The sequence below is a fragment of the Equus przewalskii genome, chromosome 3, assembly GCF_037783145.1.
Source record: "Equus przewalskii isolate Varuska chromosome 3, EquPr2, whole genome shotgun sequence".
Classification (NCBI taxonomy): Eukaryota; Metazoa; Chordata; class Mammalia; order Perissodactyla; family Equidae; genus Equus; species Equus przewalskii.
Genome location: NC_091833.1, coordinates 48,888,619 through 48,912,398, shown reverse-complemented (window position 1 = coordinate 48,912,398; position 23,780 = coordinate 48,888,619). Strand labels below are relative to the sequence as shown.

At 36.2% G+C, this 23,780-nt stretch overlaps 1 protein-coding gene and 1 non-coding gene across 15 annotated transcripts in view; one reads left to right on the top strand and one right to left on the bottom strand.

Annotated features, from left to right (window-relative positions):
- FAM13A (family with sequence similarity 13 member A) overlaps positions 1-23,780 on the bottom strand; it is a 314,872-nt gene that overhangs the window by 214,997 nt on the left and 76,095 nt on the right. For all 14 annotated transcript variants that reach the window (XR_011538612.1, XM_070614305.1, XM_070614309.1 and 11 more), the window contains exon 4: positions 22,383-22,560. Coding sequence is in view for 13 of the 14 variants with exons in the window: in XM_070614305.1 (XP_070470406.1) it covers positions 22,383-22,560 (178 nt within the window). In the remaining variant the exon portion in view is untranslated. The remainder of the gene's footprint in view (positions 1-22,382; positions 22,561-23,780) is intronic.
- LOC139082701 (small nucleolar RNA SNORA57) lies at positions 14,156-14,303 on the top strand. Its single transcript, XR_011538905.1, has one exon. It is a non-coding gene; the product is annotated as a small nucleolar RNA SNORA57 (small nucleolar RNA).

Below are 23,780 nucleotides of genomic sequence, written 5' to 3'. Positions count from 1 at the left end.
AATATTTCTTTTATGTCAAAATACATTTACATTTCCATACAGAGGTTTCTAAAAAAATGTTCAGAAGAGTGTGAGTAACAACAGGTCACTGGGTAATTTTTACTTTTTCTTTTTGCCCTTTTTGGTATTATTTTAGTCACAAGGAACAAGTACCACTTTAACGAAACTAATCATGTTACTGAAAAAATTTCAAAGTGATGAGAATATATGCTTTGTGAAGCTTAACAATCTGATAACATTATCATTACCTCACCCAGACCAAACAAACAACTTTTAATAAGATGTTCCCTTGTTCTACAGCAAGAGTTGGCGACCCAGAGCGATTACTAATACTCTAACAGTTTCATGTGAAATGCTTTCAGTAAGGATGAGATAATAACTTCACCTCAGTGTTACCCCTAGCAAGACAATTTTCATTAGTAAAAACGCATTACTAAACATCAAACTATATACTTTACATAAATAATTTTTATGAAAAAGTAAACAAAAATAAACTATGTGAATGATAAGAAAGCCTCCTCTACCTGTGAGTAATAAGTGGCATCTCCGGAGGTGACTTTTGGAGGATATTGGACCTGTACGCTCTTAGATCAGCTCAATTAAAATCAGTTCCCTGGTAGTACTGAAAACTAATTTTATACCAAAATTTCATTAAACAGTATATTTGACCTTAAAAAAATATGCCTGTATGGAATAAGTAATGCTGATGGGTGAGTGTAATCTTTCTACCTCTATAGAATGGTTACAAATTTCCCTAGAATAACAATAAGATCGGGTCTCCTTTCAAAAGTTCTTTTTAGAAAAAACTCTGTTTCACAGCTCCTTGTTTATATGTTTGAGGGACCAGTCTGTTAACTGGTGCTAAAACTCATGAATAACATCATAGGACACCTTATCATTTGCAATAAACTATACTGACACTGAGGGTACTTCCAGCGTGCAGACATTCACATTTACTTAACAGGTACACGCGGTAAATGACTCACCTGATGGGCGAGCCGATGAAGAAATGAATGCTTAGTGTAAACTGTCTGGTGTACAGAATGCTCCTCAGGCAGGTCCCATTGAACAATAGCACCCGTAAAAAAGTGAAGCTATAAACAACTTCCCACGTGCCAGGGAACTCAAGAAGTTTGACTTCCATTCAATACAAACAAAAACTTCCTGAACAGTCAACAAGTAATTAAAGTAGCTACAATCTGCCTACCTAGGTTGGGCAACACGAGTGGATTTGCATATCTTTCATATGACTGAGAACAACCAGAACAGTTAATTTAATGAACATATAAACAGTTCGACCAACAAGTATTTACCAAGCACTTACTGTTTTCTTTGCTGGTGGGAAGTGCTTCAGACAATACCAAGGGCCGGATAGCCCCTGCCCTATAGGAGCTTACAGCATGGGGTGAAGGGTAAGAAAATCATATAAATATCATCATTAACACAATATTGCCATAAGAAAGGTACAAACTAGTGCAAGATAGGTCATGAGAGTTAGTTATTGGGTATTTTTTTGGGGGGTAGGGTGTCTGTTTTGGGGTTAAAAATTATTATTATTAGGAAAGGCCTCCTAAGGGAGGTGATATTTGATATAGGACTTAAAGATTGGGTAACATAGTTATTACAACTACATTCTTCTAGAAGGTCTTTTACAGAGAGCGTGAACTAGTAGGCATAGTGAATCACGAAACTAACATACATTCTATTCTTTCAAGTATTTAACAAGATATCCAAAGGTGTATTTGCATGCTGGTATTACTTTTCTCACTGCCTCTTCTGACACAATGGGAAAACAATCACAGACAACTCTGTATCTTTCACATCTTCTTTCCTTTTATAACTGAACAGGCCATATGAAAAGTACTTTATTTTGCCTTATATAACAAATGCTAGTCTGAGCAGTTATAGCATTCCTGTTCTATGCGATGAGCATTAGGCCCTCCTAACAGCCAGAGGGAAAAACAGTGCCTTTCACTGGGGGAGAAACAGAGAAAGGAAAATCACCTGCTGATGAGTCATGGACTACACGGTGATGGGAAGTAGACTCTGGGTTTGCTCCCTGGGCACACAATGCTTCTATAACCCCAGAATGTTCCTCTATCAAAAAGAGTAAATTCCTCTCTCAATTAAACGAAATGTTCCTCTCTACGTTATGCGGGTCAGACATTGGGGCAGAGTGCAAAGTAAAAGCAATTCACTCAGATCATTAGGAAGGAAGAAAAAATGTTCAAATTTTGTGGCTACCCGAAACACAGAAAAGGAAGCTGAATATAGGCGAAACTATTTTACGTAAAAGACTTTAAAAAATTGTGTTAAAAAACCTCAGAACATAAAATTTACCATCTTAACCATTTTTAAGTGTAGTGTTCAATATTGTTAAGTATATTTACATTGTTGTCAAGTTGTTCTCCAGAACATTTTCATCTTACAAAACATAAATTCTACAGCCATTAAACAACAACTTTCCTTTTCTCTCACCTCCCAACCACACATTCTACCTTTTGTTTCTATGAATTTGTTTCTACGAATTTGAAGAGATACCTCATATAAATGGAATCAGACAGTATTTGTCTTTTTTGTGAATAGCTTATTTCACTTAGCATAATGTTCTCCAGGTTCATCCATGTTGTAGCTTTTAAAGCTGAATAATATTCCCTGTACGTATATAATACATTTTGTTTATTCATCCATGGAAGGACACGTGGGCTGTTTCTACCTCTAGGCTATTGTGCATAATGCTATAAATGTGAGTGTGCAAACGTTTGAGACCCTGCTTTGGATAATCAATTCCTTTGGATAAATACCCAGAAGTGGGATTGCTGGATCATATAGTAGTCCTATTTTTACTTTTTTGAGGAACAGTTTGAAGACCTTTCATATACTTTGACTACTAACATGGTTTCCAAACTGAATTCCTATTTATTAAATTGTAATTAAATAGATTATTAGTATAGTACAGATTAATTCTGGGTAATTGCTTTTCCCAAAATAATTAAACATTAGACTCTCGTTGGCTACGTCCCACCTTCCTTTTCCTAGAGTATAAGAAACAAAATTTAACCCTCATATTCGTTCATTCAACAAGTACACACTGAGGGCTTACTGCGTGTTGGACATCGTGTGCTAGGCTAAGCGTTGGCACCAAAACAAAACAAAGCAAAAGTGAAGTTTTCACCTGTCTCCTCTCCCTCTGGGCTTTTACTGCTACAGTCAAGAAATTACAGCATTAAGGGGACCATGGTTAATCTTTCTGCCTAGAGGCTGGGCTATAGCTAAATATGGCCCACAGAAAACTATTTTTTCATCTCATTTATTATCTACTTTATTAATTCTGGGATATAAGTTAAATGAAAGTTGAATCCCTGATATTCCACTACAATATTCATTATTTAGTCCATCCTGTTATTCTACATTAAAAGGAATCACATTAGTGCTTCTTCCAATGAACGACAATAAAAAATTCTTATAAAGTTAATCAGAAATGTTATATTGAATTAAGCACCACTGGCATAGCTCAAATATATGCAAAATGAAACACTCCAGTCACTAAAGTAGAATCTAAACATGGAACCTGGTAGAAAATTAGCATCCTTTCTCTTTAGTATTCCCTAACTCAATGCCTTGTTTTTCACTCCAGGGCCCTTGTTATGTTTTGTAATTAGAGTGTAGAAGTCAACAAGCCTGTAACCAAGTTCCAGTGTTGGCTCTTTATGTTACTAGTTCCATGACATTGTGTATAAATTACTTAACCTATGTGTGTCTATTGCTTCATTTGTAAATCTGGGATAACCTTACCTAATTTATAGGGTTGTTGTTAGGATTAAATGAGTTAACATATGTAATTTGTTTAGAAAAGTGCCTGACACCTAATAAACACTAAGTGTTAGGTGTGATTATTATTGCTGTTATTTATTTATATAGTGTTCTTGTCTGTCTCTTTCCACAAAAGCATAAGTTCATTAAGGGCTGGGAGCACGTCTCTCTGGTGCATCCACTGTATATCTGGTGCATAGTACGGTGCCAGAGGCACAGGACGTGCTCAATAAAAAGGTCAGTGAATGAACAATCCCATTCCCTTCCAAAATTGTACTCTTATGTGATTTTTTTTTAATGGGAGCTTCCCCAATACCACCAGTATTTCATATGTGATCATCTCAAGTTTAGACACAATACACCAAATTCTTCTATTAGAGTTTTCATTAGTAAGTCCCATCTTCAACATTTTAACTATCCGAGAGGGTCAGCTACAAATATTGTCAGGGTCTTCATATTTATCTTAATTCATAGTGCAAGCCCACTGCAGATGATGCATAAGCGGTGTGTCTTATCTTTGCTCATCACAGGAATGAGAGGTATTTCCATCTGACTTACAACATAGCAAAGAACAACAGGAAGAAAATTCAGTGGGACAGGCATTATACTATCATAATTTTAGGGGAAAAGAAAATAAACCAAACTCTGATCAACAACCAGTTATTCCCACTGTGGGCAAGGGGTGGGTAGCGAGGGGAGGGGAGGGAAGGGAAATCCTTTTGGAGATCGTAAATCAGTTGATACTTAGTTGTTATCAGGAGTTTTATGCATGTTTTTTCCAGTATTACCCGTCCCTAAACAGGGCCTAGCGCTGCCACAGGGAGGGGACTGGCTGAGTGACAGAGGCCATGGTGGTGTGTGTATTTACTTTTCACAATTACAGTCCACTGCATACTTACTTTTCCTGTTTATTCCTTTCCACAGGAGACCTGCCATAATGCCCATGCTTATTGACTAAAGGTGTGTTGACTCAAGGTGGGAGGCTGGCTGGGTCCAACGGCCAAGAAGGGCAGGTAATAAGGACTATTTGCATTTTCTCTGATACAAAGCACCAGCATCAGGGCCCCAAATACCCCAGTTATTAAAATTTCACTCAACTCTTGGCCACATCACCCACTTGCAAACAAAGGTCATCATCTGGTTAAGAAATTCTCTTCCTCTGCTTGGCTCATACAGAACACAGCTCTCTAAAGTTTCAACTTTGTACCACTTATGTTCTCAACAATTGAGGGAGCGAGGGGCAGGCAATCATTGTTTCCCAAAAGAGCAAGTATAAAAATACTGGGATGGGTAGCAAGGTAAAATTGAGTCTTTGAAAAAGAGCTTTCAAACGTCCTCTTGGCCCTGACCTAGACTCGAGTTTTGATAAAATGGGGATACAGTAATTACTTACTCCACAATGAAACATTTTGTTTTGAGTTTAGAACACTTGGAAGTTATTTTCAATCTTTTTTTCTGCCCTACAGGCACGAGAGGATATACACTGTTCTTTCTTAATAGCAAGGGAATCACTGACTTAACTTCCAAAAGTATTTTGAAGGTTTTATTCCTGTGACCCCTTTTCTCCCATTTTTTTTTTTCATATTTCTTACTTCATATTCCTGAACTTTTCACCTTATCCAGCATAATGGGTATTTAAACTCCAGGACCTAAGTGTTAAATAATTGCCTTATTTTTTTCCCAAGAATCAAGTGGCATTTATTTTAGCTCTGCATCCTCAAACTATTATTTATTCATTCAACATAAATCCCTATAACATTGTTAGGGACTTTTGGGTCACATAAAGCAGTACAACCAGCCTCTTCCATCAAAGGAGCACACAATTTAACTAAGAGTATATGCATATTTGTGAGGAAATTAAATGTCATCAATATAAAAGATGTTCCAAGGAGGTCATATAATTACGTTACTAGTGACAGTAGTAACTAACATTAAAGATACATCCTTTCCACTTTAGCCCATTAGATTTTATCCTTATGACAAGTCTTTGCTGTAATTTTCATAATTTCTATGTTAAATATAGGAGAGATGGTGGATCAGAAAAGTTAAATGACTTAGCGGTGTGGCATAGTTTTTAAGTGGCAAAGATGCGACTCCAGCCCAGGCCTTAATTCCAGCCCCTAGATTGCTTTCTAAAACGGGATGGAGAGCTCATGGGTAGGAGCAGCCAGGAGAAGCTTCCTGGAGGATGCTGGGAAACAGCCTGGCTTGCAGATAAGCTCATAGGAAGGTTCAGGCAGAAGGCAGGAATGGGAAAATAAGGGCACCCTTGATTGGAATAAAGGTGTGAACAATCCATGCAAGTGGGAACATAAAGGGACAGTTTACATTGAGTGGAGGTTCAAGGCAGGGACAGAAGGACAGAAAGTGGGGTGGAAGCCAAGCCTGTCTGGGGAAAGCCTTGCCTGCCAGAGTGAAATTTTTTCCTAGGTGGTATCAGGCTTTGAGTAGAGAAGTGATGGGACAAAGATTGCATTTCAGGTGGATTAATATTGGTGTTGCAGAAATGGTTGCAATACAACACGAGGAGCACTGGAAGTGGAATCTAAGGCCCTGGGCCAGACTTCTGCTCAACCACTTACTAGTCTATGATGTGGGCAAGACATAGCCCTCCACTGCCACAGTTTCCTCATCAGAGCAGGGGGAGTAAAGTCTTTTTATGAGAATCAAATTAAATAGAAATGAAAGCACTTTAAAATTAGAATGTGCTACACAAATGCAAAGTACTATTTCATATATTACTATGGCTCATAGAGGGAAGAGTCACAAGGCAGAGACTTCAATTGGTAAGTTATTGTAATAAGTTAGAGAAGAGGATGAGAGTCGGGAATAGGGTGATGGGAGGAAAACCTTAAAAGATTTAGAATTTGAAAGCCACTATAAAGGAATAGTCAACAGAACCAGATACTGATTTTTATTATGAGGATTGTTGAGAAAGGAGCGTATCAATTCTGCCTGAACAAGAGAATGGCAGAAATAGGAGGGTTGACGGGAGGTGGGGAGGGTGGGTGAGGGGAACAAGTCAGATTTTAGGACAAGCAAAAATGACCACAAGGCACATGGCGGAACAAGGGAGAAAGGGCAGAGCCAGCAACAGGGATTTGGGGCCTGGACCTTCTTCTCTATCCCATTTCACTCTCTCCCCCAGCGATCTCTTCCACCTGATTTCAAGTGCCCAAAACACTTTCAGATCTGCTCAGCACTCCACCTCCACCACTATCACTCCAGGTCACAGCATCATCTCCAGGACCAGGACCACCCTCAATAGCCAGACTGTATGGTATAGCGCAAAACTCAAGCTAAACATTGCGTACCGGGCTTTGCACATCCAAGATTATCAGTACCTTCGCTTAACTTAATCTAACCTGCCATGTCTCAAGGTGCACATGAACTCTCCTAATAAGCAAAGCACTAGTGCTGCCTTTCATTTCTTTGGACAAAGCTGTTCCTATAGAAAGAGAACTAGGATATGTACCCACAGCATCAAGAAGGTGAAGTCAGGGAAGAGATGAAGATGAACTACTATTTAACCGGGTCACCTTGGTTTCTCTAAGATAATTATATTTGGATGAGGGCCATTTTATCCATTAGAGAGAACCTAGGGTTGCTGAGTTTTCATGAGACAATGAAAGTGTTTGAGATCTCAGGATTCCAAAATACAAAAAACACTCCCAAAACACTGCAAGGTTAAAATTGGTAAATATTTAAATGCCTAAAACATAAAATCATATCAATTATTCAATTACAGCTCAACAGAAATCAATTCTTAAATTATAATTAGTACGGGTTGTGGGTGCATTTTAACGTTTGATATAATGTGGTGTGGGGTTGCCAAAAAGCAAGCGAGTTTTAGACCTGGGAAAGTCTATGGGAAGATGAAAACAAAGGTCTGGAAAAGCAATACATTGAAATAAATGCAAAGAGTGTTTGTCATCTGTGTTTAAAAGTACATCTACAAGCGAGAATTAATTCCCCAGATTAATCCATCCTCGTGGAAATTACTTTATTTTATACCAGGAATAAACAACATAATTACATCTAGGAAATAATAGTGCGTAAATTTTAACATGCCCCTGGACTTCTCTCTCTCTTCCAAGACGCAGACTCGTTTCCTACGTTAACAAATTTGCTGCTCTAACACTGTCACTGACCTGAAGCTCCATGATGGGTAAATTTACAAACCAAAGAGGATCTGCTTTTCTAGAAAATCAATAAACTATAATAATATATAATATTAGTAGGTTCCAGGAACCATGCTAAGATTTACATATATTATATAAATATATATACTCATACACACATATATGTTCATATATTAACAACCACTATATAAGATAGCTAACATTAACACCCTTATTTCATAGATAAATAAATGAAAGGTTAAATAACCTGCCCCAAATTCTTCGAAAGTAAGGAGCCAAGTTTAAACTCTTAGAAAGTAATGGAGCAAATTTAAACCAAGATAGTCTGGCTATACTGTCTTTCTATATAAAATCATATAAAACCTGAATCATAAGTCTTATCACATCTTGATTTATCACAAAATTGTTCCCATGACCCTTCAAGGCAACTATCTAGGCTCATTAGGAGGGATAAATTTTTGCTTATTAGCAACATCAAGGAGAACAAAATACCACGTGACCAGTTTGCCTTTAAATACCCTATTAGTCTTTGATCATGAATGGGCTCTCTGTTATTTCTAGTTGCAACAGTTAAATCTTTAGAAACCAAAGTGATTTAACCCTCTACTTGAGTCCAATCTAACACAAAAATATTCCAACCACGTACATAGCAAACATCTTATTCAATCACAGATTCTGTAGAACTCATAAAAAATTAAATCCTCATTCACTTACATTCTGTTTTGGGAATCTAAACCAGAAAACAAATCTACCTTCATTTTTACCCCTTTTGTTCTCATGGAAAACTCAGAGGAAGTATGAAATATTTATCAAAGGCTGTATGTGACGGTAAAAAGTTGAGAATTTAAGCTTAAAAATGGAGTCAGCCACAATTTATATTGATACATCTTAAATAAGTACTAACTCTAAAAACAGAGGTTTCTTTTCTAATCCCAGAGGTAGAGTTATTTTTTCCTCATGTAACATAATCCTTCTCATAATATATTCTTAATGAGTGTTATTCAGAAGACTGTTCTTTTAGAAACAGTAAAAAATTTCATTATGTGCCTGCGATTATTGATTTGAATGATCTCTACATCTCCGAATCCTGGATACTTTTCTCAGTCTCCTTCTCCCGATCCCTCTCCATAGTTCACCCTTTCTTGAAATTCCACGCCCTTTGGCTTTGGTGATGCTACACCAGCTTATACTCCTCTGATCTGTCCAACTCTCGTTTCCAATCACTTGGTCGTGACGTTCCTCAGGATGCCACTGTTCTTGGAGAGTTTGTCCATTTTTTCTTCAAGAAGTAAATTAGAACGAATGACTGCTGAACTCCAGCTCTGCCCCATGGTATCCCTCTAATCTAATTACAGTTGCCTATCTTGAGATCCCCGAGGGACAGCTCTTGGGAAGTAGCAGAAGAGATGAGGCTACACAAGAAATTATGGACCAAATCATTTAAGGCTTTGAAGGTCATGATAGAGAAAAGAAATATCCTTGAGTGGAGATCTTAGAAGCAAGAGAGAAAGATATGATCTGACATGTTTTAAATAGGGAATTTTAGTAACAGTGTGGATTGAGATTGAAGTAGGTAACAGCAAAAAGGAACACCAGTTCAGAAGTTGTCAAGACCAGCCAGAGAAGAGATGAAGAGAACTTCGGGTACGCGGAATGCGTTAAAAAGGAGAGCACGGTCTGAGTCAGCTAAGTGTGAATGAAGCACAAGCCACTTCTCTGGCATCCACACTCATATTCACATGACCAGGATCTCTATTATCAACCCTATTGCAACATGTATCACAACTGTAATTCAGTGATTATTTAAGGAACCTCCCCTTACCCCATAGTGTATGTGTCCCCTGAGGGCATGAACCATGTTGTGCAGCCAACATCTGGCACACTGCCTGCTGGCATATAAAATGTGTTCAAAAAATATCTGGCAAATTAATAAGCTTATCAAATAAATAACTAAAAATTATAGAAAACTAAAATCACATAATAAAATCTTAATGCTGAAAAGAAATTCATTTATCATCTGGTAGCAGGTAGAGCATTAGAAAAATTTAGTGACTTGCTGAAAGTCATAAAGCTGGTTAACAACAGAGGAAGCAGTAGAATTCTGCTCCTTTAAGACTGAGTCTCTATAGTAACCTCATGAGAGAAAATAACAGACAACACAAAATATGCAGAGGGCAGAGACAGGGGTGTTAGATAATAATTCTGGAGATTATTATGTAAGTGTACACACACACTCCCACCTAGAATGTTGAGAATATAAATTTGCCACTGGATTTTGTTAACAGCTAAGAAAAATGCGTCAATATATATATTTGTACTTTTTTATATATGCCTAAATTTGCCGCTTGTCATCACTGGATGATGACGCAGAGTTTAAAAGGTTGATGGCTATTTTCAAGATTATGTTTGAATGAGACATATGGCAATAGTTTTCAGTTTGAAGTCTTATAGACACCAACCACACTCCATGAGTAAATCGATTTTGCTTTCACTTGAATTTTCTTTTAGAGGCATGAAAAATTAGAAAAGCAGAATTATTAGAATCTGCATTTGCTTCACCCCCACCCCAAAGAGAAAGAGTATTCATTCAAAATGCTGTCTTTCATTTTTCAGAGTTGTACTTAAACAATGACTACACACGTGGGCCACATCCAGGCAAGTGCTACAGTGAAGGTCAACCCTACAAATAACCCATGGCTGGTGAGATAAAGTATGGTGCAGTAAATAACAACATCTACAGTATTACCCTGAGAAAATATATGATCTAGTGGAAAACATAGCAGACCAGGAATCAAAAGACATCCTATTCTTAGTCGTCCTACATACTAGTTATGTAACTTGATAACCCACCTGCCAGGCACCCCATGGAGCCTCACATGAGCCTTCGTAAAGTAACATCATCTGGCCTGCTCTCTTCCTACGATTGACATAACGAATAAACAAGCTCATGAATGTAGAAGTCCTCTGAAAGCATGTTTGAAGGGAAACATGCAATTTCATTCTTTAAAGTAGTATTTAGCTGAGTAGTGTTGATGTCTTCTGGCTGGGCATTTCTCTTTAATAAATAACTGACTGGCTTTAAAAGACCATGAGTTTACATGGGACCATAGATTTCTCCAGATGATCATTAACTGCCAGGAGATGTGATTGCTTAATCACTGCACTCTCAGAGATTGAAGAACTCCAGGGATCATTTTTAAAAGGATAAGAAATCTTTGACTCTGGCTCCAGTCAGCAATGTTCAACCACTAAGCCCTGCTATTCTCAAGAGAGGTATATTCCAGAGGACAGTTCACACATTTTGAAAACATTACATCACACTGATGGGGAGAAAGACCTGCAAACCAGCTCCTTCATCCTTCCTCACATCAGCACTGACCTAAAACGCACTGACCAAGGATTACTAGGAAAAAAAATCACTGCTCATTGCAATATAACAAAGTCAACATTTCACATAAGAAAAAATGCCAATTACACTGTATATTTTTCAAAACTATTGTTTGCTAATCTCCTGTATTACAAACAAGCAATCAATTTGCTGAGCAACCAGTCGCAGATCTACTGCCATCTCTTGAGGGAGACCAAAGTCAAAAGCATCCTTTCTGATGATTTTTGTTTGAAAAACCAAGGCTTAAAGCATCATTATTACCACTAGCCAGAGTAACAAAGTTTACTCTACCCTTCACACAGACTATTGGGAGGAACGGCATACATGGCTCATATAAAATTATAAACCACCAGGACTCCTGGAAAAAACAAGCAGACATCTAATGGAGAATCTGTAGTATCCTCTTCAATATCTGTATTTCATTTCTTACGTGATTCAAACTCTCATTCTTAGTTGATAATAACAGGAACAACAGATGAGCCTACTATTGAATTGTATGAAACTGCAATATTTGGTCATTTTGAACTAGAAAAATGGCAGTTTTATATGGTTCAACCTTATATCTCTGTCCACCTGATAATAAATCTAAGGGACGATAACGTAGAAATCTTTCTGCATCAATCTGGCTTTTTTCTCTCTAAAAAGCAAATGATTACTCTCTTGCCTACTTCAGAGTTTCAGTTGGAATAGACCAAAATAAATGCTATCAATTCTATTTTAGCTCCGTAATCCTAAAATCTGATCCTCTGTACACTTCAGTTTTTTAATCCATAAAAGTATGACTACCAACTATGCTTATGGATTCACCATGAGAAATAGATAATTCAAGAATATGCTTTTTGTATACATACAGAATTTAATATATACAAGTCTGTCATCTTCTGTATAAAAAGTCCTGACTCTCGGCAAATAAAAAATGATGTAAACTAAAGGATTTAAACGACATGGAAAACACTTACAATTTAATGTTTTGTAAAAAAGCAGGATTAAAAAGGTATACAGAATATAACATGGATAAAAATTTTTAAAAAGAATATAAACATGGGAAAAAAGCTGGACGGAAACAGATAAAACATTTAAAGTTATTATTTCTAAGTAATAGGATTAGTGGATGATTTTAACTGTGCACTTTACAGTTTTACTTATTTTTTCAAGCTTCTACTAGCCCCAGAGAAGCAGATAGATCAGGGTAGTAGGACAAAGCCCAGAGAAGGCCAGAATATATTAAGAATTTGATATAATGATAAAAGTGACATTTTGAATCACTTGGCAAAGTATGAATTACTCTCTAGATGCTATTTGGTTAGCAGGCTAATTATTTTGGTGAAAAATTAAATCTTTAAATTATACTTTATTCCAAAGTAAATTTCACTAGAATTCGGTATCTAAAAAAACTGTATATATGCTAAGACGAAATATAACATTTAATAACTTTTAGACTCCTATATCATACCTTTCCTAAAATAATGTCCACATATATTCAAAATTTAAATATTAAACTGCAAAAATATTGAGACGATATAAATAAATACTCTCATAATCTTGAGGCAGAAGGCCTTTTAAGGATGATATCAAACCGAAACAACACAAATTGATATATAGGATTAATGACATCTTTAAACTTCTTTATGGCAAAAAGAATTATGAGGTTCAATTTCAAACTATAAACTGTGAGAAATATTTCCAACATATAACAGATTAATAGTTGTACTACAAAAGGAACTTTTACAAATCAATTTTAAAAAAAGAGCATTAGCTTAGAAAAACTGAAAAAGAAAATAAAACAAAAGAAAAACTATAGGGGGAAAAAAAACTCTTTTAGATATGTTAAACCTACACTAATAAGTAAAAATTTACAAGAACTAACATTCACTTATTATATTGGCAAATATGAAAAAGAATGATAACATCAGTATTGGAGAAGGTGTGGAGAAAGGGGACACAGTCATAGATCGCTGTCCACAGCATGAATTGGGACAACCTTTCGATGAAGATAAAATTTGATGATATGAATATTCTTTGACAAGGCAAGTCTACTTCTAAAAGTATATCCAAAGAAAACAATTAGCGAAGTGTGAAAAATGTATGTTCAAGAATAGGCCCTGCAGTGCTGTTTACAGGGGAAACAGTCAGATAGGGGTGATTAAGAGCTTGGAGCTCAGGAGCCAGGCTGTCTGGATTCAGAATCCTGAGGCTAACCTCTTGCTAGCCATGTGACCTTGAGCAATTCAACTTTCTGTGCTTCAGTTTCTTCTTGTATAAACTAGAGATAATAATAGTACCTGCCTCATAGGGCTTTAAGGATAAAATAAGCAAATAAACGAAAAGTACCTAGAACATTGCCAGGAACTTAGTAAGCACTCAATAAATATTACCTATTACTATTATTGCCAAGAAAAAAAATTGTGAAACACCATTTATAGGGATGGCTTAAATAAAAGGATATTGATCAAAAGATCAGAATGCTATGCCGTCATCAGAAATAATGATGTAGAATTGTATTTACAAGTGTGGAAAAATGCCATAATAGATGACATTAAGTTTTTAAATAAAGATTATAAAGCAGTACTATGTTGTTACCCCATCTTTAATCGAACACAAATATAAATACATATGTGAGCATGCAGAGAATGTGGAAGTACATAAACCAAAGTGTGAACACTGACTGAATCTGGGTAGAAGTCTGGACGATTTTCATTTTCATCTTTATACTTTTGCTTTTGTGGTTTGAAGAAACTTTTATTTTTCCACAATGAACATATGTTACTTTTGTAATAGAAAGTAAACTTATACTCATTTTTAGAAAAGGCACCCTCCTTTTCATGGTGGAGATGAGCATGCAGTCTTGGTCCCCGTAGCATGGAGAGGCAGAGGGAAAGGGCTCCGGCCCGCTTGGCATCACGTCTTCGGTACTGACGGCTTCCAGGCTGCCAGTTCTATCATCAAGCCTCAGGTCATAGGCTCACATTAAAAAAAAAAAAAGGCAGGCAACTGGAAAGTCAATTATCACAGTTACAAGTGACAGTGGGATTGATAACACAGAAGTACAGACAATGCAGTAATAGGTGGAAAGCCTGTCACAGGTTTCAGCCGAGAAAGCTCAAACTTTCCAATCACCCATGCTTTCATATGCCAAAAACATGTTTATGGAGGATGGCAATAATAAATACAATTGTGCTAAAAATTAAATGAACAACTCGCATTTTATAAATAGACATGCCAACAGGCTATACAAATTTATCACTATGTGAGACTAGAGCCTGGGCTTAATTTTAAAAAATTTCAACTGTCTACACTTTTCAATCCAAATTATCAATTTTCCAAAAGTAACATTTGGGCTGCAAACCAAACAAAGCTGCTTAGTAGCAGTCAGCAGATAAGATGACGGCAACATTATAGGCTTATCTGGTTACACATCCTGTTTGTGTCTACAAATGTAGCTGATCTCATCTAATATTTACTGATGTTGTCCAAATACCTAATTACTCACTCATGCACACAAAGATATGCAACTACAGGTTATGGGTTAGTGATTTGGTACCATTAACTTACTATGTTATTTTTTTGCAAGATGGGAAGGAGCCCAATAGCAGCTTTAAAACCTTTTTTATGCTGCCATTAAGCAAAGATGTAACATCTTGGAAAGAAGCATATGTGGAAGTCTTATTCAAAATCTAAAATTGCTTTACCTCCTTAAGCTTCAGAAATACCTATAATATTACCAATTACCTTATTGATTAGCACTGAAACACTTGTGTCAAGGGATAGGATTAATTTACAGATCTATGGACAAAAGGCAAAGCAAACAAGAAATAAACCAAAATTTGATCAAAATGGCTTACTCATCAGTTGCAATTAGCAGATTTGTTTTAATTATTGGAGATTAAATTTTGACGTTATTGGTGTTATTAAATGATAGACACTAAGTGTGCACAATGGGTTTAATGCAGTGTCAAGAATATTAACAACCAACCAAGAAAAAAAATCTCAGCTAAAGGTTCTTAGGGAGTCTGGTCTCTTCATCAACGTCATTTAACAAATAAATTTTTTAATTAACTCTAAATAAACATAAATAACTAGGTTTTTCTAATCTTATTCTCAGCTTTGAACACTTTACCGTCAGAGGAAACTTCAAATTCAAAGGAGTCATATAATAATACTGGAGAACTACATCAATTACAGTGGAGTTGCCGTTTACGAGGAAATTAGGTTCCAAAGTCAGCATGTAAAAAAAAAAAAAAATCATGCATGGCCAATATTACCCTTTAAGATCCTTTAAGTACAACAACTCTCATCTTATCTCAAGAAAATAGGTTTTCCTCTTGTATTGGAACAGCCTGCTGCATCCTTAGGTGCATGGCGCCTTAGAGCAGATTCTTAAGAAAACAGAGACTGAGACGAGGATAAGGAGATTGGTGTATTATTTTGGAACAGGGGTACAGGGCAGCATGGGGTGAAGAAAGGAGGCAAGTAAGGATGTGAAACAAGGTAAAGTGTGCATAGCTATTTTACAAAGAACCCCAAAGACACATAACAGCTTGCTTGACAGATGCTTCATTTGGCAGTCTGGAATTGACCAGATGGGCTGCAAGGAGAAGCCATGGAATTGAGCATTCCAAGGGAGGGAGAAAGAAGGGACCTACCTAGTTTCCCCTGACTCCTGTTTCCCATTGCCAAGGTTCACTCAGAGGGACTTAACTGTTCGAGACTTCCAGGTTGCCTTATTCAGCCCCTCTGCAGTCCATAAGGAAGTCAGATGCTAGTAGAGGGTCCAAAAGTGACGGAAGAAACCAGGAACTCTGGGCAGGTGGCTGGTCAACCCAGCTGCAAGGCAGCAGCCAAGGAGAAGGATCCAGCATGCTCAAGGTAGATGAGGGGTCAATTCCTGGTGGCACATGAAAAGTCTGCGAGATTTGTGTCTGATAGAAGTACTAAGTTGAAGAAGTTGGTTTATACTTAGAAGTTTTATTGGACAAGAAAAATTTTTTCTTTAAATATTAAAAAGTAACTCAATACTGTAAGGAGCTTGTAATATATGTAAGAATAAACTGAAAACTAAGACAATTGAGGTAAGAAGAAAGTCATGTCTCCCGTCTCATGTTTCTAAGGAGCCCAGTTCATTAAGTGGTATGATGGGCAGAATCTATAAACCTGATCTTTCCCTTAGTGCAATTTTCAATGTGTTCAGTTAAATACATATGCATTCCAACACTACTCTAACAACTGCATACTGTGCACCAGGACTTTCTCTCATGGTCTTGCTTGAGCTTCAAAGTAAACTCTGTAGGTCCTATTTTACAGAAAATGTAACAGAAAAATAAATAATGCAGATGATCAAACCCACCAGGTGGCAGAACAAGGGCTAGATTAACTTTCTTATTCATGCTATCCAAACCACTGAAAATCCAGTATCCATTTTAATAACTGTCAAAACTTGGGGAAAGTAATTCCTGCTAATCTCTAAGATAACATTCTTTAGAAGGATTTTTTACTTGCCTTAGAAACTGGGATATTACGAATTTCTTTAGAAAAATCATATATAACATATACAGCTTATGGTCCAAAGTTTGCTGAATTTTTCATAGAAAAAAATTTATTACTGTGCCATAGTATATTATAAAAGCATTATTATAACTTTATTATAGAAATGTAGTAGACTCTGTGGGGTGCTACTTAGATGCCCCTTTCATGCTGGAAGTATTCATTACCCCAGATGTTGAGAGTGTTTCCTGCTAATGGCTCATAGGTGAATTCCTCCCCTACGATTACACCACCTCTCTGGGCACAGCTCACCCCCAATAACAGATGGAAATGGGGTAAACGGACCAACTCGTTGGACTCAATTTGGGATATCTGTGAAAGGCCATCCCAGCTTCTAAGCAACCCTGGAGTGAGTGAGGCCTTTGTTACAACTATATGACAGTTCAACTTCTTCAGCCTAATCCTACCTTCCTCTACTCCCTACAGGTGTGATGCCAAACAGCACTGCCCAATAAAACTCATGCTTGAAACCTGTCTCGAGGCTCGTATCTTGGACAATCCAACCCATGGCAAGAAGTGATACAATAATATTGAAAGTCATGTGACAAAATGATACTGAGAGGAAAATTAGACGTTTAAATGTGTTTATAAGGAGAAAAAGAAACTAAGAATAAATAAATATTCAACAAGGAAAAAAACTCTTGAGGACCTGACAGGAAAACAGGCAAAAGACATAACAAACACATCAAGAGAAAGATAATACAAATGGTCCTTAAACATAAGTGAAGATGCTCAACTTCATTCATAATAAAATAAAAGCAAATTAAAACTATGTCAGCACTAGCAATGAACAAGCTAAAAATGAAATTAAGAAAACAATTATATTTAGAATAGCATCCAAAAGAATATATATTAAGAATAGATTTAACAAAAGAAATGTGAAACTTGTACTCTGAAAACTATAAGACATTGTTGAAAGTAATTAAAGAAGATATGAGTAAATAGAAAACATCCCATGTTTGTAGATTGGAATATTTAGTACTGTTAAAATGGCAAGACTCCTCCAAATGACCTAGAGATTCAACAGAATTCCTCCCAAAATACCAGTTGGATTTTTTGCAGAAATTTACAAGCTGATCCTAAAATTCATATGGAAATGCAAGGGACCCAGAAGAGTTAAAACAATCTTGAAAAAGAAGAACAAAGTTGGAAGACTGACACTTCCTGATTTCAAAACTTCCTAAAAAGTCACAGGAATTAAAATAGGGTGGTACTGGCATAAGGATAAATATGTAGATAAATGGAATAAAATTGAGATTCCAGAAATAAACCCTAACAACTATAGTCAACTGACTTCAATGGGGGGAAAAATAGTCTTTTCAAAAATGGTACTAGGAAAACTGCAAATCCACACACAAAGAAATAAAGCTGGACTCCTTCCTTATATCACACAAAAATTAACTCCAAATAAACACCATAGACTTAAATGTAAGAGTTAAAACTATAAAACTCTTAAAAGAAAATATCTTCATGGGTTAGGCAAAACCTTCTTAGACACAACGCCAAAAGCACAAGCGACAAAAGAAGAGACAGATGGGCCTTAACCAAAATTAAAAACTTTTCTGCTTACATGGACACAATCAAGAAAATGAAAAGGCAGCTCATAGAAGGGGAGAAAACATCTGCAAATTCTGTATTTGATAAGAGACTTAGATCTAAAATATATAAAGACTCTTACAACTCAATAGTAAAGACAAATAATCCAATTACCAAATGGACAGACGATCTGAACTGACGTTTCTCCAAAGACATACAGATGGCTCAAAACCACATGAAAAGATATTTAACTCATTAATCATCAGGGAAATGCAAGTCAAGACCACAGTAAGACACCATTTACCATGGAGACTCCAAAATTTCTCTGAAAGAAAAAATTGTAATAGAAAAATGGAGGAGGAGAGGAAGGAGCCATATAAAAACCAGACACTCATGTATGTGTGGGAAGTTATTACATGACAGAGTTACACTGTAAATTAGCAAGGAGATACAGTACTCAATGAATGGTTTCATAACAATTAGCTATCCATTTGAAGAAAAAAAACTGAATCCATATGTGATATACAAAAGTGTAAATTCTAAAGTAAAAAGCTAATCATAAAAAGCTATATGACAAAAGAAAAATTGTGTTGTAATACCTTTATATTATCATTAAGCAAGACAATATATTAAGCAAGAATTATTTAGAAATATTATTAAGCAAGACAAAAATCCCCATAAACAAAAAGGGGAAGAGATGACACATTAATTAAATTTTTAAAATTTAATATAATAAAGGACCATAAAGCTAAAAGGCAAACAGAATAGGAAAAAAGTTTTGCAATTTTTATAATAGACAAAAAAAAAATAGTTTTTAGAAGACCTAAAGAACTCCCACAAAGCAGTCAGAGTCAAAAATAAAAAATAAAATAAAAAGCACAAAATATGAACAGAGGATACAGAGAAACACAAATACTAATGCTCCCCAATCAGTAAAATCTAAAAATATACTTAACTTCACAAAGAATTAGAATATCATTTTTTCCCATTTGATCAACAAGAATTTAAATATTTTATAACACTCAGCATAGCAAAGTTCCAGGGAAATGGGTATACTCAAACACTAATGGTGGAAACATAAACGGTTATAGCCTTATGAAGGGTACCACACGTTAATTTTGCAATGTGTAAACCCTTCAGCCAAGCAATCCCACTTCCAGGTCATCTGTCCTAAAGAAAAAGTTGCAGATGTAGATAAAGAGTCACACTGAGGAAGTTCACTGCAATTCTGTTTTAGCATCAAAAAATCGACAACCACCTCAGTGCTCATCAATCGAGGGAAAGTTAAACAAGTTAGGGCAAATTCACACTATTTAATAGTTAAAAAGAATGAGGCATATAAATATTCTGACATGAAAAGTTCCAGTGCTAGCACAAAAACAATCAAGCTTTACATTATATGCATCATGCTCCCCTTTATATGTAAAAATAGATTTATGGCTGAGTTCAGAAAGAAGGATAGAGGGATATATACCCACGGGTTATTGATTTTGTCTCTAGGGAGGAGAGGCTGGAATGGGGAGCACTAATGGAGGATACTTTATTTTTAGTCTATATACCTCTATATTGTTTGAATATTTCACAATGATAATATTACCTAATCATCTAAATTTAATAAACCTGTGACTAGAAGTACATGTTGAAAACCTGGTAATTAAGAGTAACCTAGAAGCCTAGCATCCAGAACAGCAAACAAGCATGTATAATTGGTATATTTCCTTCCATTTTTATGATTACATATTTCACAGCCAGTATCACTTTGTATCTGAAATTTTTTATCCTATAAAAAATTGACATTTCATGAGGATGTCCCCATATTAGAAAAAATCTTCCTCTTCTATTGACCATACAATGTATTCACCCCAGTTATTAAGGAAAGCATTGCCTTTGCTTGTCTTCCAGTGGTTCATGGTGAGAGAACTATCCTTGAATGCCAGCTTTCCACTGACCATCTTTATAATATTTATGGACTAACTGCGGTCAGTGGAGTTGAAGTATCTACTTTTCTTGACCTAGAAAGGGGAACTTCAACGACTAAATAAACTACCTCTGCCCCTTCAGAATCAGTCAGATAAATGAGAGAGTACAGTACTTAGTAAGTGCTCAATAAATACTATCTGTTGTATTAACTCTATTTCAATGAGAAAAGTACCTAGTACATAGTGACTTCTATATCCATAAGTGACTTCTAAATCCATATATAATTTGATGTATAGAAATATAGATCAATTAGTAGATCACAACTATGTGAATGCGTATTTAAGGCCACTGAACTGTATACTTAAAAATGGTTAAAATCATAAATTTTATGTTAGGCATATTTCACCACAATAAAAAAAACTTGAAAAACTATACTAATTAGTAGAACCTATAATAAAAACTCATCACTTATGTGATACCTTGATTGACTAATTGAAACAGGTTACCAGAAATGCCAGATCAAGCCCAGTCCATTAAGTCAGCAATGAGGTATGGATCTGAGTGTTATTAAATAAGCATTCTATTTACAGACTCATTTTCACCTCTTCTAGAATTTGGGTTTCAATTTTTACTTCCACAGAGCTCCTGAATAAGATAAGAGACTAGTGGAGCCCATGTTTTAGATATTTGTTCATGAGATCCTAACATAGCCTACGAAATGCCGTTATTTAAAATTTAAATCTCTAAGGTTATAATGGGGATAGATATTATTTAATGTAGAACTTCTCTCCACAGTGGGCTGCAAATGTCCTGGAACTCCACAGTCACCACAAGTCTAAGCTAGAGTTTATATTCAGACAGCCATTCTGAGGACTGTAATATTACTAGTTCTGGGCAGCTGAGTAAGTCCGCAGATTAATGGAGTGGAGAAGCAAATACACTATTACAAAAAAACAGCCAGCTGAGAACTTCAGAGCTTTTAAAGAGTGAACATTCTCTCCTTCTCCTTCCTTATAATTAGGAGGAACATGTTTGATATCAGAGAGGATTAATAGGACAGTTAAAAGCAAAGTCCCTGGATTGTAAGAACATGTTTCACGTATCAACAATAAAGAGTTTTAAGGAATAACACAGAAAATCAAATGCAAAGCTTTATAAAAGTTCTTGTGGCTAGTTATATAGTACCTATCAAGGAGACTAGTTTATTTCTAGTCTAATTAGTTCCTAGAAAATAAGTAAATGTAGCTAAGGTTACATTTTTCTGTCACTGAGGTATCTTGATTGTCATTTTCTACCTATTAGCATTGATTTGAACTTTATCACTATTAAAAAAATTAAGGATAGATCTACCATATGATCCAGCTCTTCCACTGCTGGGTATTTATCCAAAGAACTTGAAAATACAAAGGCATAAAGATATTTGCACCCCTCTGTTCATTGCGGCATTATACACAATAGCCAAGACATGGAAGCAACCTAGGTGCCCATCAAGGGACGAGTGGAAAAAGAAGATGTGGTATTTATACACGATGGACTACTACTCAGCCATAAGAAATGACGAAATCCAACCATTTGTGCCAACATGGATGGACCTTGAGGGTATTATGCTGAGTGAAATAAGTCAGAGGGAGAAAGTCAAATACCATATGATCTCACTCATAAGTAGAAGATAAAAACGACAAAAAAAAAAACCACATGGCATTGGAGATTGGCCTGGTGGTTACCACTGGGGAAGAGGGGAGGGCAAAAGGGGTGATTAGGCTCACATGTGAGGGGATGCACTATAATTACTGTTCGAGTGGTGAACATGATGTAATGTACATAGGATTTGAAATATGATGTACATCCGAAAAAAATTAAAAATAAAATAAAATTGGGACCAAAAAAACAAGGCTAAAATGCCTGAGAGCAAGATGGAACTCCTCCAAAATCAGCTGACTGACTGTTCAGTCTGAAATGTGCTTCTATGTCCCAGTAATTTCAGGCATTAGTCAAGGAAAAGGGTACGTGATGATATTAACAGCAAAACGCCACTAACTTACTGAAAGCAATTTGGCCCAAACACGGTGGCGAGATTGTGAACGTTCATGCGATTCTGCACGTGGTGCTTGGCTACTTCTGTCAAGAACTGGCACAGGTACTTGAGGAGGCAGTAGTGGGTGTCTGGCAGCTCTCTTATTAAGTCTCTTAAGCGACTCTCCTGAGCATCATGTCTGCCATCTGAAAAGACAAAGAACACAAAATGTTCTCAGGCATATTGCACAGTAACAACAAAAGCACACAGGTCTAATAAATTGTGCCATTTTATTCAGAAAAAAATTCCTAGAGACTGAGATAGACCATCAAAAAGGGTGCATTTTTGCCTTTTCTATGTTCCTTAGGCACTGGACTTTTGTTTTAATGTTCAAGAATTACTCACTTATTCAAGACATCCTGAAAACCATGAGCTTTATTCAGTGTATACAATGGGTTCAATTTTGTGTTTTCTTGCCCCAAATTAAGATAACGTTTGGGTTTTTTATACATGGTGGAATCTTCCATTTGATTTTTGTCTTTAAGTTTGTTAAAAACAAGAATCTCTTGGTTGAATAAAATCTGATACAAGAGACCTTCCTGGGTCACCATGAGTGACACTAAACTTAGTGGTCAGGAATCTATACACAGAGAAAGCTGAAGGACACAATTTCTACGTAGCTTTTTAATCTATCACATGTCACAGAGCTTAGAATTTGATATGTGCCTCTCAGGCAAAAGCCAAATAACCCTGTATATAGCCAAAAATATCCCACAATGTGCCAAGTTTCCCTCAACTCTCAAAGATTCATTTTTGTCAATATTTAAATCGAGTAAAGTTGCTATCTTAAGTAATTTTGCATACTACTTCCTATCAGAGGAAACACAAATCTTTTATAACAAATACTTTAGGGAAATAATCACAATCCATCCTTTAGACAGACATGTAAGAGAATGAAAACTGAATCTAGTCATAATTAATACACATTGGATTCTCTAATTTACATAGTTATAAGTCCGCCGCTTTAGCCAGTCAAGCAAATAAGAAACAGAAAAGTGAGGCAAACCAGCTGTAAAGGAAGAGGATTAGTCAGCATTGCAAAACGCATGGGTAACACAATGCCATTACAGGAAGTAAAAACAGAAAACACAAAGTCACACAAAGCGCCAGTGAGTGGCTGCAGAGCACACGATAAACATGAGGCTCAGAGTCACTTCCTGTGTCAGGATCCTGGTTCTGCCACTTAACTACCTGTGTGACCTTTGACTGTCTACGAAATTCTGTTTCCTTGTTTATCAATGGTAATATTAACTGTCTCACTGGATTGTGAGGAGAATTAAATGAGCTGACAGTTGTAAAGTACTTAAACCAGAGTGGTTGACACATACTGAGTGCTATGCGAGTATTTGTTAAATGAATAAATTAA